We start from the raw sequence: 19,917 nt of genomic DNA, 5'->3' as shown, positions 1-19,917 counted from the left end.
TCCGCTAGCTGAGATCCTGACGCAGGTGGAAGAAAGGATGGGAGAAGAGACCTGGAATGCAGTTTGAAAACCTGTTGACAGTAGGGCTTCTCCCAGGAGGCACAGCAGTTCAGTGTGGTGGTGTTCGCAATTGTAGTAATCATGATAAAATATGATGCCAGCTTCTCAGAATCACTTGTGAGAAATGGAATACTGCCTACCATGTCAGTAAAGAAAGGACGTCATAGTCCTCAGTGGTTGTGGCCACCTTTGAGCATTAATTGGTGAGCCTAAGGGAACTCAGGAACTTAAGAAGATATTAAGAAGAGGTGGCAAGAATATACAGAACTGTACAAAAAAGATCTTCACAACCAAGATAATCACGATGGTGTGATCACTCACCTAGAGCCAGACATCCTGGAATGTGAAGTCAAGTGGGCCTTAGAAAGCATCACTACGAACAAAGCTAGTGGAGGTGATGGAGTTCCAGTAGAGCTATTTCAAATCCTGAAAGATGATGCTGTGAAAGTGCTGCACTCAATATGCCAGCAAATTTGGAAAACTCAGCAGTGGCCACAGGACTGGAAAAGGTCAGTTTTCATTCCAATCCCAAAGAAAGGCAATGCAAAAGAATGCTCAAACTACTGCACAATTGCACTCATCTCACACGCTAGTAAAGTAATGCTCAAAATTCTCCAAGCCAGGCTTCAGCAATATGTGAACTGTGAACTTTGAGATATGCAAGCTGGTTTTAGAAAGGGCAGAGGAACCAGAGATCAAATTGCCAACATCCGCTGGATCATGGAAAAAGCAAGAGTTCCAGAAAAACATCTATTTCTGCTTTATTGACTATGCCAAACCCTTTGACTGTGTGAATCACAGTAAACTGTGGAAAATTCTGAGAGAGATGGGAATACCAGACCACCTGACCTGTCTCTTCAGAAATCTGTATGCAGGTCAGGAAGCAACAGAACTGGACATGGAACAACAGACTGGTTCCAAATAGGAAAAGGAGTACCTCAAGATTGTATATTGTCACCCTGCTTATTTAACTTATATGCAGAGTACATTATGAGAAACGCTGGCCTGGAGGAAGCACAAGCTGGAATCAAGATTGCCAGGAGAAATATCAATAACCTCAGATATGCAGATGACACCACCCTTATGGCTGAAAGTGAAGAGGAACTAAAGAGCCTCTTGATGAAAGTGAAAAAGGAGAGTAAAAATGTTGGCTGAAAGCTCAACATTCAGAAAACAAAGATCATGGCATCTGGTCCCATCATTTCACGGCAGATAGATGGGGAAACAGTGGAAACAGTGTCAGACTTTATTTTTGGGGGCTTCAAAATCACTGCAGATGGTGATTGCAGCCATGAAATTAAAAGATGCTTACTCCTTGGAAGGAAAGTTGTGACCAACCTAGACAGCATATTCAAAAGCAGAGACATTACTTTGCCAACAAAGGTCTGTCTAGTCAAGGCTATGGTTTTTCCAGTAGTCATGTATGGATGTGAGAGTCGGACTGTGAAGAAAGCTGAGTGCTGAAAAATTGCCGCTTTTGAACTGTGGTGTTGGAGAAGACTCTTGAGAGTCCCTTGGACTGCAAGGAGATCCAACCAGTCCATTCTGAAGATCAGTCCTGGGTGTTTACTTTGGCCACCTCATGCAAAGAGCTGACTCATTGGAAAAGACTCTGATGCTGGGAGGGATTGGGGGCAGGAGGAGAAGGGGACGACAGAGGATGAGATGGCTGGATGGCACCACCGACTCGATGGACGCGAGTCTGAGTGAACTCCAGGAGTTGGTGATGGACAGGGAGGCCTGGCGTGCTGCGATTCACAGGGTCGCAAAGAATCGGGCACAACTGAGCGACTGGACAGAACTGAACTGAAGGGAACTCAGAAAGGAAGCAAGGAGCACCAGCCCTCTGACAGCCTTCAGACACCCCGTGGTCCTCCGAGGAAGCTCAGGATACTGGCCGATAGCGGAGGTGCGTATCGAAGGATTGGTTCGAGCCCACTCTTCTATCTTCCCATGCGTAGAAAAGCGCTAAATTCCTTGAGATGTTTGGTTTTCCTTTAATTTCCAATAATTTTGTGTCATTCAGACTATCTACCCTTTGTTTCAAAACCCCTGTATATCCTAGCTAACCCCCTCGCCTCCTTGGAGCAATTTTCCCAAGGTTACTTGAGAGGCCGCCTCCCAGGCCTGAAGTCCTAAGAATGTCTGTTGTATAAAACAACTCTCAGCATTTAGGTTGTGCATTCTTTTTCGGTTGACATTGGCAATACACAAAATTGTTCGATGAGTGAAAACGCACAACTGAAAAAAAGTATCATCTCTCTTAGATAACATGCACAACCATTTGATCCTTTACTCAAATGGGATTTCCAAGCCGTAAGAATTTCAGTAAGCAATATAAGCATTTTCTTGATCAATATATTTCCCAATATATTTAAAATTATACAAATATTTCAACAATTTCAAACAGAAAAGTTAGAGGATTCAGTGAGCTGGCATACTCCATCTGGAATCAACAGATGTTAGTGTCTTTCTAAAGCTTCTAGATGTGTCTTTACTTGTGATGAAACTTGAGCCCTCAACGTGTCATCCTGTATCTTCTAAGGACATACTTTTACACAAGCACAATACCGTTATCCCACCTGTAAAATTTAACCATAAAAAGCATCTAATATGAAATCCATATTCCAAGTGCCTCATCCTAAGAGTGTCTTACAGAGGTTGTGTCAGGTTTTTGAAGCTGTCTTTTTTAAACCAAGATTCAACAAACCCATGTATTATATAATTCACAGTAGTGGAGTGGACAAGATTCACTCATCAAGTCCTAATTTTCCCATTGGAAGAAAGTGTAAAGCGAGTAGTTCTCTGCTGTCTGTTTTTGGCTGTGCCAGGCAGAACGCAGGAGCCTAGCTCAGGTCAAGATCAAACCCACGCCCTGTGCAGTGGGACTGTAGAGTCTTAACCACTGGGCTGCCAGGAGGGTTCGAACGAGAATTCTTAAAAATCAGATCTACCCATGCCCTCTCCCAGAGTCCAATATCATATGTGAAATGAATCGCCAGTCCAGGTTCGATGCATGATACAGGATGCTCGGGGCTGGTGCCCTGGGATGACCCAGAGGGATGGTACACGGAGGGAGGTGGCAGGGGGGTTCAGGATGAGGAACACGTGTACGCTGATGGTGGATTCATGTTGATGTATGGCAAAACCAATATTACTTTATTACAATTACTATATTAAAAAGTAATTAGCCTCCAATTAAAATAAATTTATATTAAAAAATCATATCTACAAATAAGATAGAGAAATTTTGCTTTAATTTGCTCTATAGGTTCTAAGTTTCCCAAGCTATTACCTATCAATCCAACTAAACAGTGCATCAGAATTAAATTTTATTACAAACATGATTCTGTTTCAGAGTTACCAGTTTTTAGAAATGTTTTACTGCACAAGCATTAACACCACCTCCTAAATGAATATTTGGGTTAGCAGATTGTTTTAAAAAGTTTTTTTGAATTATAACAACACTGAATATTAAAATAGCAGTACAAGTCAGCAGATTACTTACAAAACTTTCAAAGCACATACACAACATATATAGGAAACTGACACGATAGTTAAATTTTGTGTTAAAGGTGACTGCGTATAGTAATATCAAACACTGCCCTCACTTTGCTGTCCAAGAGTGTTTTGAAATTCTATGACTCCCAGTCATTTAAAAAAATTTTAATATTGCACTATTTCAAACATCGTGCATCATATACAACTTTCAAATATTTATTCACATTTTAAATTCACATAATTTATATCCCCATAAAATGCGACAGGCACTGTACTCAACAGGCAATCCTTTGCAGGGCTCAGAGGTGGATGAATTTCATCTGACACGGTTTGGTTTCTATTTCATCCTCTACCACCCCTTCTCCTTTTGCTTTTAATTTTTTTCAGCATCACGGTCTTTTCCCATGAGTCAGGTCTTCACATCAGGTGGCCAAAGTATTGGAGCTTCAGCTTCAGCATGAGTCCTTCCAGTGAATATTCAGGGTTGATTTCCTTTAGGATTGACTGATTTGATCTCCTTGCAGTCCAAGGGACTCTCAAGTCTTCTCCAGGACCACAGTTTGAAAGCATCAACTCTTCAGTGCTCAGCCTCCTTTGTGGCCCAGCTCTCACTTCTGTACCTGACTACTGGAAAAATGCCCTTGACTATACAGACTTTTGTCAGCAAAGTAATGTCTCTGCTTTTTAATACACTGTCTAGGTTTGTCATAGCTTTCCTTCCAAGGAATGTCTTTTAATTTTATGGCTGCAGTCACCATCCACAGTGATTTTGGAATCTAAGAAAATAACATGTCACTGCTTCCAATTTTCCCTCTTCTATTTGCCATAAAGTGATGGGAACAGATGCAATTACCTTAGTTTTTTGAATGTTGAGTTTCAAGCCAGCTTTTTCACTCTCCTCTTTCACATTCAACAGGCTCTTTAGTTCTTTTTTACTTTCTGCCATTAGGGTTATTTTTAAATGTTTAGCCTATTTAAAATTTTTGTTTACAGTCAATTTTAAGTATGTAGTTTCTTAGCCAGTAAAACATTTTTAAGGTATTTTTAATGTGCTAGAGATGGTTTCATGTTTTATGTATTTCCCATCAAATATAATCAATGATTTAATTACCAAAAATACTTTATTTGTGAACAATGTGATAGAATGATGATACTAACTTTGTACAGTTTTACTATTTGGAAAATTTTACAAATTGAAAATAATAATATGTTCATTTCTTATTCTTCCCAAAAATTCAATTTAAGAGTAATACTGCTTTAAAATTTTAAAACATATTATCTGCACTTGTAACATTTTCAAATTTGTCTGTAAGAGCTTGGTGCTTTGAAAAGAGGAAGATTGGCTGTGAGGAGAGAAAAGGAAGGAAGAGAGTATTCTTTTTTTATTGGAGTAAAAAGATTGGTAAAATTAAGAGAAATAATGGAAATTAATTACTTACCTATATAAGAAGTTCCTGCTGCTTTAGCACAATCTGGTGGTGATTAATTTTAGGTACAGTAAATGTCAGAAATATCAATAAAATTTGCTACTTTAACTCCATTTTAATTCAGAAATGTAAATATACACATTCATGGCCAACTATTTAAAAAAGGATATACCTTATTAAAAAAAAATGGCATTTCTAAAAAAGGAGTTACCCAAAAGCAATAGCAAATTTACATTATTACAGTAGGCTGAATCTGCACATATACCTTAAACATCAGAAAATAATTACACACACACCCTTGTCAAATTGTTTTATAAAATCTAATATTGGTACTCTAGTGAACATAAGCATCTCTGTGACTGACTGCTCAGACAGCATAAACACTGTTTTCACTTAAGCATCTTTTCCCTGGTCACAATTCTTTAGCTTTTAGAATTTCTTGTTCAGTCAATTTAAGAATGGCGACCGGTTACACACCTAGCCACTGGTTGTTGATATAAGCTCTCACTCTTCGTAACAGAGTATTTGTATATGCTGTTAAACTGGATGGCATTTAATACACGGTATGCCATGCGCTGAAGTTTATTAAGAAAGGTGTGAAATCAGATTATCCTAATATTTAGAGTATTAACAATGACACCCTTTTATAAACAAAACGGTTTTGCTATAGCTCCTTTCAGTTTCATACCTTTCCTCCTATATTAAGAAGTATATACATGAGAACTTAGTAGACACTGAACTCCCCACTATATTCAGGAAGGTGTCTGAGTGTGTTCGGTGTAAGCACAGGGAGCTGAATGCCTAGAGCTCAGAAGGTAGGTATGAATATGTGTTTGCACATTTGTGCTACAGGAGTTTATAATTCACTTCTCTGCCTCGCCCACTCTGTATTTATTATAAACACTGACTCCCATGTGGTCCCTGGGCTCATCTGAAGCACAGGACACAGTAAATTATTTGAGTGATTATTTTCTCCATTCTCCTAAGGATGGTACAAAATCGGCACCGTTCTACATGCCATAGGGAATTAGGGCTTAATTCTCTCCTGGAAACCTAATTGAGAAAGCTTGCGACAGACACTAGCAAATGTCCTTTTCTTCCCTATCTCTTCCTCCCCAGAATACTCCAGCCTCAGACCAAGGGTCATTTACATAATGGCAGATTTTGTCCTGCATTACCATTCACAGAGGAAAGCTGTTTGAAAATTTCAAACAACTTCATTTATTTTAATCTTAGGCTAGTCCTCTTAAACTTGTAGTTTTCTCTACAGTCCCGACCTTTGCCAAGTTCAGTACGTAACAAGTCATTTTTTAGTGATTCTTTTACTTATTTTCTATTCACAAACTACAAAAATCTTCTTTCTGGAGATCTAGAATACACTTTTTTTTTTTTTTTTTTGGCATGTTTTGCAAAAGTATAGAAAAAAATACAAAGTAAATACATAAATGTGAGTTACAAATTCATGGGAACTGACGATGACAGTTGAATATTTTGCTCAAAAAGGTGGTGTGGACTTTGAAAACCTTCGACTCTTGTTAAGAAGATAATCAAATGCTAGAAGATGGTAAGGTTTAAATGCTAACTGGAAAACTGTTAAGATGTATTCTTACTGAGCCACAGCAAGTAAGTTAAGAGCATCTCATTCCACACTGCACAGTCAGTCTCTGAAGGCCGCACCTGTCTGTAGCAACTAAGTCACCTGCACTGTTGTGCAAAAACAGCCACAAACAGCGAGTGTGGCTGTGTTCCAATAAAATATTTTTTTATGGACACTGAATTTCATATTAATTTTCATGTGTCTTGAAGTATGCTTTTTTTTTCCTAACTATTTAAAACTGTGAACAATTCTTAGTTGACAAGGCCATGCATGAAAAGCAGGCAGTGGGCTGGATGTGGGCATCAGGCTAGAACTGGCTAGCAATTATTATACAGGCTTTTACATGTTATGCAAATGTTTAAAAATTATAGGTTCCAACTTGAGAGACTTTGGAGACATATGATTTTTTTAGATCTCTCATTTTAAAACTTATACCAAACAAGTCCTCTTACTTTCTGGATAAATATATTTACATAAGAGAAAAAATAATTCAGTATACAAACTCCTACTTTGTTTAAAAAAACAAACAAAAATCCCAGAAAGCTATAAAATGAATGTTTCACCTTAAAACATAATTAGGAAACACATAATTTTTATTCTATGCAATATAAAATAATATGCATAGATTTGATACATAATTTTTTAGTTTTTAATTTAGGAAAAAGATAATGAGGAAAAGGTTTATAAATCTATCCCTTTTATAAAAGCTGCAACTGACACCAGAAATTCCTCACTTGTACAACTATCAGCTCTGACTACAGTATGAATTATACCCAGGATTTGGAATTTACCAGCATGAGTTCTGGATGCTCTTTTAAAAATGCAGTTATATCATAGAACGCTATGGCTTCTATAAACTTTGAGATACTTATGAATAGGAAACTCCTGCTTCCATAATATAAGGAAACAAGAATATTTTTTCCATAGTCTTCATGTATAAAAAAACTTCACAGTCTGATTTACCTTTATCAAAGGTAAAGTGATTCACTGCTACATTTCATGTATTATTTTGATGCTCAGTAGTTCCTAAACACAAAATAAATTCCACATGAACTCTTATCTGTTTGGGTTTTCAAAAGCAAGACACCAATACAAATGTATTGAGTTGGCTGGCAGAAGTCCGTGGGCTACAGAAAAGGAATTAAATATAAATGTTCACCAACTTTATCCATTCTAATTTTACAACAGCTTCGGGTATTGGGACCTAGTTGGTTTCTTATGTCTATCCGTTATGAACATAACTCAATCTTCTATTTCAAAGCTTCTCAGGCTCACTTTTTGCTGGGTATTTAACTGAGCGACGTATAAGGTCTTCTCGTCCAACTTCCATCATCTGTTCCTCCCAGGATTTCATTTCGTTATAATAACGAATTTTATCATCTTTAGCAAGCTGAATATATACCTGAGAAAGAGTGTAATTATTAAAATGATTTCTTTAGAGGAATCTTTGCAGTTAATTTCTGGGATGTGCTCCAAAAATATGCTAGAAATTATCTTACTATTCTATATGTTAAAGGGAGGTTGGAAAGAAATATTCTTGTGAGATAAAAATTAGATGAGAAACAGATAAGAGATAAAGGTTTCTGAGTATTAATGAAGTTGCTGCAATTTCAGGGTTTGGAGTGTGGAAAAGCAACAGGGGCAGGGTGTGATCATCACTGGATATGATGACACTAAGTTACAAGGGACACTGTCTTAAATACCAGTTTGATATGGAATCAAAAACTACCAAAAGAAAAAAGCCAACCTGGTTCCAAGAATATGACAATACTTTAAAACCACTGTGTAATATAAAGTTGTCTTCACATGAATCAAGCCTTGCCCTAATATATTCTCACAGATATTCTAACTAGGCACTTGGGACTAAAACCATACTACTTACTTGCTTTTGAGAATTAGAGAGATTTTTCCAGTTTTCATTTATAGCTTTCAGCTTTACCTGTAAAACAATATACATTTAAGTACCAGATATAGGGACTTCAGTGATTAAACAAAGATGCCGTTTTCTTATGCATTTCAAAAACAAACACTCAGATATCAAGAATCACAGGCAAAGACTCCTCAAAAATCCGAGATGTAACTGACATATAACAATACCTTCAGGTGTACAGTGCAATGCTTACTGGAAGTCTGTGCCTTTTGAGCACCTTTACCCAATTCACGCTCCTACCCCACCCAGCAACCTGTGTAATTATCAGCGTGCCATCTGTGTCCACGTGCTCTTTTTGTTTCTGTTTTAGCACAGGGGTTCCCCTTCTACTGCGTCTTCAGTAATACCTGTTTTTTGTAACAGCCGTTCTAACAAATATGAGGTAGTATTTCATTGTAGTTTTGATTTACATTTCCCTGATAATGATGTTGAGCACCTTTTCATATACTTATTAGCCATCTCTACGTCTTCTTTGGGCAAATATCTATTCGGATCCTTTGCCCATTTTTTAATCAGATTTTTTTCCTCTGGGGTGAGGGAATGAGTCATATGAGTTCTCTAAATCATTTGCAAATTATTTTCTCCCATTCGGCAGGATTACTTTTCATTTTGTTGACGGTTCCTTTGTTTGTGCGGATATGTATCTTTTTGAATTCAAAGACATTAAAATTCAAATATAAGCTACTGTCACAGTCTAGCTTCAAATACTGTTCTGACTCCTCTGTGGCTTAAATGCTCACTGAACTCCAATGTCTGTGCACTGTTTTAGTTGTCCTCACAGGAGCAACGCAGCACCGACTCTTCTTCCACACAGCTGAGCTTAACCATGTGACCTGGGAAAAGTTCTATGACCTCCCTGAGGTTTGGGAGCTTTATCTATAAAATTAAAGGGATGCAGGAATCCCACAGTTGGAGGAGAGGCAGAGACGGTGAGTACGCCTCACACAGCCCGTGGTGTTGCTGCCAGAGCGCAAAGGCTGAGGAGGAAAGCGGGCGGGTGGAGAATAAGGAGCAGAGAAAAGAGAGAGACAGAGGTGAGGACCGTGAGGGAGAGGGGCACGAGAAGCGTCTATTCAAGGCAGGGGGGATTCATCAGTGATTTTAAGAAGTAGAGTTAAAACTATTAACTTCACTATCCTGACCAGGACTTTCAGCGAATTTTGTTTTCCTATCAACAAAAAGTGAGGTACCCAGGTAGTACCTGAGCCTGTTTTGAATATTTGAAGCTTACCTTTATAAATACATTTAGTATATTCAGGGATAGTTGCTCACTAAATACCTGCTCTCTGAGCTTTGCAAAGAATTGCTTTCATGCTTTTAGTTCTTTCATAACGTATCTTCTTGCTTATATTTAATCCGTAAGTTTCTTATTCAGTGTGTTAAACAATAATTTATGAAGCTGCATGCATAAATAATCTTTCACCTAAAAAACTAATTCATGGAGAAAAAATCAAAGGGATGGGAAGGTATTTACTTCTGGTGCCATCTAACATCACACTGAATGACTAAATCACTCACACCATGTGAGGACACAGTGAGAGGAGGTGCTAGCTACGAACCAGAAGAGGGCCCTCACCATGGTGTGGCCTTGATCCCGGACTTTCAACCTTCAGAACTGTAAGCAATTCATTTCTGTGATTTATTTTTTAAATTAAACAACTAAAATTTCTAAAGGCATAAAAACCACAGCAACAAGAACAACAGGAAAGAACACTACCAGCCCGGCATTGGGGAGCAGAAAAGCAGAGCTGACCCCAGGCTCTAAGTGCGGAGTGCTGGTCGCTCAGTTGTGTCCAGCTCTGCAACCCTATGGACCATAGCCTGCCAGGCTCCTCTGTCCACGGAATTCTCCAGGCAAGAATACTGGGGTAGGGAGCCATTCCTTTCCCCAGGGGAGTCTTCCTGACCCAGGGATCAAACCCGGCTCTCCTCTCCAGGCAGATTCTTTACCGGCTGAGCCACTGAGCTTCCCACATGGCGCTAGTGGTGAAGAATCCACCTGCCAATGCAGGAAATTTAAGAGACACTGGTTTGATCCCTGGGTCAGGAAGATCCCCTGGAGGAGGGCATGGCAACCCACTACAGTATTCTTCCAGAGGAGCCTGGAAGGCTACAGTCCATAGGGTCACAAAGAGTCGGATATGACCAAAGCAAATTAGCATGCACACATAATAGTATTAAGCACTCAACACTGATCTAACCAAAATTATGGTAACTATATTGGGAGGCAGGTTGATAGAAAAGTGAACAGTGGAATGAGACAGAGTTAAGTGTTCATCTTACACAGTGAGAGATAATGCCTAAAGCATAGGCAATGCTTAGACTCTTAGAAAAATCAGGAAGTAACAGCATAAGAGCATCATTTAGAGATACGGAGGTAAACAGCGCAAGGATCAGCTACAGTAGAATGCGTGTGCTCCTCGAGTAGCGATGTGGCAGCTCAGCAGAGCCTGCGTCTTCCATGACGAGCCTTATCTTGACTCTGTAAAACTGTGCGTATGTACTTTTTTACATGAATAAAAATGATATAATTAAATTAATTTTAATTTTCAGAGATAAAGGCCAGCCATGAAGCTTCTGAGGTGATTCTAAGATGCAGTCAGAGTTGAGAACTACTGATTCAGAAGGATTCTCTAACACAAAACCTTCTTATACTAATAAAACTGAATCCACGCTAAGTTAGTGACAGGCTTGCTGCTGTAGTAATGTAGGGCCATGGAAACTAAATTTAAACTCCAGGGCTTCCCTGGAAGCTCCGGGAACCCACCTGCCGATGCAGGAGGCACGGGTTCAATCCCTCACACGAGAAGATCCCCTTGTTTTTCAGAAGTAACCTACTATATATTCAACACTAAATAAAATGGTAAAGAAAACTGAAACCCCAAGGGAAGTAACCAGTGAAATCATATATAGCCAGAAAAAACACATTACATATACAAATAATTTAATCACATGTCCAACAGGATTTGTGAAATGAACTACAGATCTAAAGAAGCCCAAGAGTCAGCCTGGCAAAAGCCTTCGTCTCACACTGACAAGAATTAGGAGTCTGAGCAGACAACTTTTCTTACCGTGGCATGTAAGAGGAATAATACAACTGACAATTTGGAGCCTCTAAAAAGGAAATAAAGGGAAGACTGAGCCACAGCAAGGAGGACAAGCTGTTTCTTCTTTCTGCAGTCACAGACGCCACTCATGTGTGTCATTAATACATTCCCATGGGTAGAACCAAAACCTTTCAAAGGACGTCACATGAAGCCACAGGTTACACTCGAATCCCAGTATGAAGCATTATACCTCTAACTCTCATTCTTTCCCAGTGATTGTAAAACCATTCAGAAGTGCTGGATAAGGAAAGTCTCCAGAACTTGAACACTCCTATAAAGGTGAAAATTTTGTTTTTTTAATTTAAAAAGGTGACTATGTATATACATGGCTGAATATGTATATATACACATTCAAATTTTAAACATTTTATGTGGTAAGAAAAAGGATTTTTAGGACTTATTTATATACACTATTTTTTACAGTAATTTACCACTTTTTTTCACCACTTGACAGGATGCACCACTAAAGTTTCCTGTCTATATTATTTTAAAAATTAGAATAAACATTTTTAAAACATACAGAGTTCTGTTTTACCTGTGATGTGCCATCCCTAGTTTCCTGAAAACGTTCAGCTATAAAAATGTTATAAGCTGACCGAGGTCTTTTTGGTTTTCCAAGCATTGTTAACTCCTGAGTGAAAAAAAAAGAAAGATGAGATAAAGTTTAAACTCTATGACACTTAACTTTACCTAGAGAAACTTCATTCACTACCATGAATCACAGAATATTCTTTAAAATGAACGTTATGAGTATGCAACCGTTCCCTCTTGGGATCAGAATTTTTGATAGTACTATTTTGAAAATTCTAGATTTTTTGAGTTACTTTCCATATGGAAACATTTCCTTTACATATTATTTTCATGTTCTCCACCAACCTAGATAGTATATTCAAAAGCAGAGACATGACTTTGCCGACTAAGGTCCGTCTAGTCAAGGCTATGGTTTTTCCTGTGGTCATGTATGGATGTGAGAGTTGGACTGTGAAGAAGGCTGAGCACCGAAGAATTGATGCTTTTGAACTGTGGTGTTGGAGAAGACTCTTGAGAGTCCCTTGGACTGCAAGGAGATCCAACCAGTCCATCCTAAAGGAGATCAGTCCTGGGATTTCTTTGGAAGGACTGATGCTAAAGCTGAAGCTCCAGTACTTTGGCCACCTCATGAGAAGAGTTGACTCATTGGGAAAGACTCTGATGCTGGGAGGGATTGGGGGCAGGAGGAGAAGGGGATGACCGAGGATGAGATGGCTGGATGGCATCATGGACTCGATGGACGTGAGTCTGAGTGAACTCCGGGAGATGGTGATGGACAGGGAGGCCCGGCGAGCTGCGATTCATGGGGTTGCGAAGAGTCGGACACGACTGAGCGACTGAACTGAACTGAACTGATGAACTGAATAAATGAGCAGTATGTACAAAATCTTTTTAAACATTAAAAAAAAGGTTTTATCCTTGTAAGGCACCACTTCTCCTTGGACAAAGCCCTACGTACCTCCACCTGACGACTCAAGGACACTGGAGTATTTGCCGCATTATCTAATGAAGGACCCTGCATCGTCCTAACCTACCGAGTTTCAGAACTTAGACAGAAATTTATAAAATGGTGGGGATTTTAATGGCAATTTGGTTTACAGTCAATAACAAACCCAACTTCCATTCATAAGTAGGGCCCCTGTGATTTACATATAGAGACCACTTTCTCGGCCCTGTGCCTCTCAGGAGAGGAAGCGTTTCACACTTTAACTCTGCATGGCCCCTTCTGTTTCTAGAGCTACCACTAGGAATTTCTTCTAGGTGCTTCACTTGCAACTTCCTGGTCCCCACACCTCTCACCTAAACTGTAAGTAGTTGGAACTGAGAATCTAATGGGGAAAAAAATTCCAACAGGGAGAGCAAATCGAAGTCTTAGGGAAAAATCACTCAGACTTTCAAGTTCCTGGTTCTACATGTAAGGAGTTTGGAAGTCACCACCCCATCCAATAAGTATAAAGCTGATCAGACTGCAAAATCAACAACTCTCTTGGATCCACTAAAGAGGGGACACAGGACAAATTGCTGCTCCCAAAACTGGAGAGACAGACACAGACAGGTGAACACAGGGAGTCGAGCCTTACTGGAACAGATAGAGGAATGGAAACCAGTGGTGTGGAAGAAACTGAACCACAGTTGACTTAATTGCTGGATGCTCCATGTGGACAACTCTGAGAGTTACCACCACTCACAGGAAAGCCTCATAATATTGTGAGGTTTTTCTCCAGGAACTTGACCAGATTCCCACAGTAAATCAAGGGAAAAAACCCCTCTTGCTTTCAGCAGGAAGTAAAGGAATCATTTCAAAATGCCAGAGTACTTTATCATTCTTAACAAGGCCTGCCCTCAAGGGACACGAGCTCATCAGAGCCTCATCTGCGGGACGTCGCTGCTGGTGTGCCGGTTAAGACTGTGCTCCCCGTGCAGGGCTTGGGGTTCAATCTACGGTTGGGCACTAGATCCCGCGCTGCAACTGATGATCCGGTGCAGTCAAATGAAGAATAAGCACACAAACATCAAGAACCGAGCCTGCTGTTATACTATCAGAGCCTAAAAGACTTCAACGAAAGGAAACACTAGACCACAGCTTACTTTAGCCATCCTGTACCACCTAAGCGCCAAGCCACAGGCTCATTAAAGGATTTTTGGGGTTTTAATTGCTAACTCATATCTGACTCTTTTGCAACCCCATGGACTGCAGCCCACCAGGCTCCTCCGTCTATGGGATTGCCCAGGCAAGAACACTAGAGTGGGTGGCCACTTTCTTCTCCAAGGGATCTTCCCCACTGATCTGCTTTGGCAGGTGGATTCTTTACCACTGACTCACCAAGGAAGCCCTTATTAAAGGACCAAGAGCAATCGTAAGGCTGTAGAACGCTTCCCCTGCCCCATGCCTTACCACGTTACAAAGGCCCATACACAGCAGTTCCTTTTACCCAGCACATCATATGTCTAACTATCAAGAAAAAATCCCAAAGCGTACTGAAAGACAAAAAAGAAACAGAACAAGCACCAGAACTGGCAGGGATACAAAATTATCAGACCAGCATTTTAAAACAACTGTGATTAACATGGTAGGGATTCTGGACAGCCTGCATGAACAGGCATTGTAAGCAGAGAGGGAAATCGTAAGAAAGAACCAAAAAGAAGCGCTAGAGATAAAGGGAATTCCCTGGCAGTCCAGTGGTCAGGACCCCAAGCTTCCACTGCAAGGGGCACACATTCAATCCCTGGTCAAGGGACTAAGATCCCAAAAGCCACACAGCATGGCTAAAAAAAAAAAGAAATCCCTGAAAATCCGAAAGTAAAGAGAACAAAGACTGAAGAGGAAAAAGAAAAGAATATCCGACCACTACTGTGTCACCATGGGGCACAATACACAGAGCACACGCGCAAGAGAAACGCTGGGCCAGATGCAGCACAAGCTGGAATCAAGACTGCCGGGAGAAAGATCGGTAACCTCAGATATGCCAGCGAGACCACCCTTATGGCAGAAAGTAAGGAACTAAAGAGCCTCTTGATGAAAGTGAAAGAGGAGAGTGAAAAAGGTGGCTTAAAGCTCAACATTCAGAAAACTAAGATCATGGTATATGGTCCCATCACTTCATGGCAAATAGACGGGGAAACAGTGTCAGACTTTATTTTTGGGGGCTCCAAAATCACTGCAGATGGTGACTGTAGCCATGAAATTAAAAGATGCTTGCTCCTTGGAAGGAAAGTTATGACCAACCTAGACAGCATATTAAAAAGCAGAGACATTCCTTTGCCAACAAAGGTCCGTCTAGTCAAGGCTATGGTTTTTCCAGTAGTCACGTATGGATGTGAATTGGGACTATAAAGAAAGCTGAGTGCTGAAGAATTGATGTCTTGAACTGTGGTGTTGGAGAGGACTCTTGAGAGTCCCTTGGACTGCAAGGAGATCCAACCAGTCCATCCTAAAGGAAATCAGTCCTGAATGTTCACTGGAAGGACTGATGCTGAAGCTGAAACTAATACTTTGGCCATCTGATACGAAGAACTGACTCTTTGGAAAAGACCCTGATTGAAGGTAGGAGGAGAAGGGGATGACAGAGGATGAGATGGTTGGATGGCATCACCAACTCAATGGACATGAGTTTGAGTAACCTCCGGGAGTTGGTAATGGACAGGGAAGCCTGGCGTGCTGCAGTCCATGGGGTCCCAAAGAGTCGGACACGACTGAGCAACTGAACTGAACTGGGATAGAAGAGAACAGAGAAAGGAACAGAAATACCTGGATAAGAAACTCCGTATATCTGCTCAATCCTCATTTCTGGTCCTCCCCACTCAAAGTACCAGTTGGGTGCATTCAAGAGCAAGGGAGAGCACGAGAGGATAAACCCTAGTTTCCCACCCTCCAAATACCATCCCTGTCTTTTCTGGCTTCCTTTTACTAACTGGATTAGCAGTCTCAGAGTACTATCATTGACTTGAAATTGGGTAAGTCCTCAACCCAAGAGCTAGGAGGGCTTAAGACACAGGCATCAGGAAGAGAGATCCCATCACTTCACATTAAAGGCTGGAATCTACTTTTTCAGAGAAGTAAGTTTTTGTTCTGATGACCGTTTTCTATGGTATATATACTGGATCGGCAAGTTCACCACCTCACACCTAATAGTACGGAAAGATGTAGTCTGACAAATAACAGAATTTATATGGACTAATACCTTCAACTAGAGGCCACTAATTTTGAACCATGTGGGATTTTTAATGAGGAAAAATCGAATTTCATCCTAAAGGCACTTTAACTTTATTAGCTACAATAGGTACTTTTAAAACATTGAGAAGTTAATGAATTCAATCTATTCAGCAATATTCAGAATCAAATTCACTATCACCTATAGAACAATTCAAATCAGGAAGTTACTCTAGAAAAGACCCAGAAGCAAGACTTCTGCTATTCCTGATTTTCCTGTTTCCTAACTGTTCCTACAGCTTTTACACCAGCCCTAATTATGTATCTCGAACTCAGATACATCCAAGAGGAGGAAAAATGGTTTACAATATACTAAAAGGCATGTGGTCCTGGCGGCAGAAGGAAACTATCCTATTTTTTCCTAACTAAAGTACATTCTCTACCATATCATCAAAATAAGGGGAAAAAAACAAACCTGTATTTATAGATATATAAATTTCATTTTTTTGCCTAAGGAAAAGACTATTTCAACCATACTCACTCTCTTCTTTATTAACGCTTTCTTTTTTAAACGTTTCTGCATGATTTCTTTTTCCAAAGATACTATTTGACTTGGAGTTAGTTGTTCTTGAATTCTGTTTATTTCTTCCTTGTATACCTGCCAGTCTGCCCTGTAAGCATCTTCATATATCTGTAAATATAAAATCCAAGTAAGTTAATAAACTATTGCTGGCTAATTAAACATAGCACACCTGACAGGGAAGGACAACTGCATAACTTCAGGAAACTGACTGAACCACCAGTGGAAAATGTACTCTGAAATCCCACTTATAAATCACGTGTTCTTCAAACATGTTATCCAAGGTGAAGGTCTAGCAACTGGCCTCCAACTTCAAATTGCTTCAAAAAACCAGTCCTTCATCACCACTACCATTTACCCATATTCTCATCATTTATGTGGATGAGAAAGTATGACATTCCTTTGAGATAACAAATGTTAAAAAAAAACAAAAACAACTCTGGGTCATCTGGTTCCTTAAAGGACATGACAGTTGTCCTTACCTGCAAAATAACTGGTCAGCAATGCTGAAAATTTATATGCTTACCTTTTTCTCTGAATCAGGAAGTTCCCTCCATAGCTTGGCGATTTTTTTAATTAGTTCTGAAGTTTTTGCATCTATGAAATGAAATAAAAATTGATGTCACCATTTTACATCTCAGGATCAATTTCTAAAGACTTTCAGGAAAGCATAATCCATTAGCTCTATAATTAAGTATTTTTAGAGACATTTTACCACAAACAACTTAAAATGGTTTAGTTTTTCTTTAACCAACTAATTTAAGTACAATAAATAATTTAATATTTTATCTAACATTGTTAGTCTATTATCTAATAATTAAGGAATAGTATCATTGACCACCAAAATGGTCCTCAGGAATTGATTACTAAGTTAAAGCAATTGGGGAATCAGTGTTTACAATTTTCTACTTCATATTTCAATCAAAAACATTTTTTCAAGTCTTTCAGGAATGACCAAGTTCATAAAACCTGACTAAACAACAAAATATAGTCTTGATTCATATACCACCACCCTGTATTTCAATTACAGAAATACTGTTTGCAAACAAGCTAAATTATTCTAAAACTAAATCATTTTTCTCCATTTCCTTCCCATCTTAACTGGAATGACAAGGTATAAATTATTTAACAAACCACTTGTTAATTTCAACTCCTACATTTCAAAAGATGTGAGTACTGAAGCATGTCTCTTAAACCAGTTCTTTATGTGACTATTACAGCTCATATGATTTTCGTAAGTGCCCTGTGATGTAATGCATATGAAAAAGCTTTAGAAATTATAAGAAAAGCTCAGCAATTACTAATTTGGGAACCAGTCTTTCTAGGGAGTCAACAAACCTAACTGGAAATCTTTCAGAAATTCAAGAACTGGCTTTCAGTCAAAAAGCTCTTAAAATTAGTGATAACCTGTATTCAGCTTTAAAATTTATGCAACACATCCACATAAATTACTTCACTGCACCTTTATGAATAATTTGCAGAGGCAGAAGCAGGAGCTAAGCAAGAGGGTAAATGATTCGTCAATGGTCCTTTAGGCCAATGGCCACAAGGCCCCAAATTCAGCTTCTTCATCCTCTTTCCTGAATACTTTCCATTCTACATGCTATTTTTAAAATACCTTTCACCAGTTCTCAACTTCATTTAAAGCATTTTTATTTGGTAAAATTACCTTACTGCTGTGCTTACACTGATTTCTTATGCATGCCTGCTAGGTCGCTTCAGTCATGTCTGACTCTGCAAATCCATGGACTGTGGCCTGCCAGGATCTTCTGTCCATAGTGTTCCAGGCCAGAATAAAGGAGCAGGTCACCATTCCCTTTTCCAGGGGATCTTCCCCACCCAGGGATTGAACCGGCGACTCCTATGTCTCCTGCATTGGCAGGTGGCTTTTGTACAAGCCCATGTTATATCTATTTTACAGGTCATCAAACAGAATGGTTATGTTTCTGCATTCAACTGATGCCTTGATACTGAAAATCAAGTGTGCAATTTAACTGCTTAGTGGCATCTTTACTACATCAGAGAAGAGTATATAACGCAAACTCCTTACCTGGGTTTTGAGCTTTAAATATGGGCAGCTGTTCTTTAGAAAATCGAACGTATGAAGTCATAGGCTTCTTTGGATAACCACTCAAGCTGGATGAAAACCATTTTGGAACATACGCAAAACTACATATAAATAAAACGAAAATAACCAGTGTTAAACATTTAAGTACCCGTATTCATAATTATGTGAACACAGATGCCAAGCAAGATACCAAGGTGCTACATATCTGACACCTACCACCTTCGGCAAGAACAGTAATATTTAAAATCCTGTCCTCTCCAGGCGAAAGAGCGTGCGAAACTGAAGTCTCCTAGCAAGGGCAGAGAGTGAAGGGAGACATGTATCTCCAGCTCCTGGGCCTTGCCTCAACGGCTGGATGAAGGCAGGATTCTCGGGGCGACTTCGCAGGGGACGCCGAACCCGGTGCCCCAAGGTAGGAAAGTGACGAGGGACGGGAGGAGGGGAAAAGTGGCCGGAAGGAAGGCAAGGGGCACTGATGCCGTAAGGCCTGGTCTCAAAGCTATCACCCCCTTGGCAAGGTCGAGGTCGGAATCACAGGGCCAAGTCAGTCCTGACCATTTTAGGGGGGACAGAAAGCGGATAACAGCGTTTACATTCTAACCCCAAAGCGTCCTGAACCCTTCCGCCTCCGAAGGTGCAGGCAAGCAGGCTTACCTAAAGGGGGAGCGCAGGCGACTGCCACAGCCGGCGCAGAGATCCGCTCCTGACTTTCCCAGTGCATTCAGCACGCCCCAAACGCCCCGGAGAAGCGCCATCGCATCCGCAGACAAAGCACTGACCAGGCCCCACTTCCCTGCAGCGCCCTGCCACGAGAGAAACCGCAACGAAGCCGCCCTAAAGCCGCGAGACAGCCTACCCAACTTACTACCATGCCCGCCCTCGCGAGGCACTGTGGGAAACCGGCTCACTTCCGATTGCGCCAGGAGGCGGGGCAAGGCAGACGGCGCAGGCGCCGTAGCGGCTTCC

At 40.2% G+C, this 19,917-nt stretch overlaps 1 protein-coding gene across 1 annotated transcript; it reads right to left on the bottom strand.

Moving 5' to 3' along the window:
• Positions 1-7,339: 7,339 nt before the first annotated feature.
• On the bottom strand, positions 7,340-19,706 carry TFAM (transcription factor A, mitochondrial). Its single transcript, XM_052641057.1, has 7 exons — positions 19,606-19,706; positions 18,934-19,052; positions 17,410-17,480; positions 16,845-16,994; positions 12,158-12,253; positions 8,468-8,524; positions 7,340-7,987 (listed from the first exon to the last, which is right to left on the bottom strand). The coding sequence occupies exons 1-7, from the start codon at positions 19,704-19,706 to the stop codon at positions 7,841-7,843; spliced, it is 741 nt and encodes a 246-aa protein (XP_052497017.1). The 3' UTR covers positions 7,340-7,840.
• Between the last annotated feature and the right edge of the window lie 211 nt (positions 19,707-19,917).

The sequence above is a fragment of the Budorcas taxicolor genome, chromosome 5 (assembly GCF_023091745.1).
Source record: "Budorcas taxicolor isolate Tak-1 chromosome 5, Takin1.1, whole genome shotgun sequence".
Lineage (NCBI taxonomy): Eukaryota > Metazoa > Chordata > Mammalia > Artiodactyla > Bovidae > Budorcas > Budorcas taxicolor.
The sequence above is the reverse complement of the archived record's forward strand: the minus strand, read 5'-3'. Positions and strand labels throughout refer to the sequence as shown.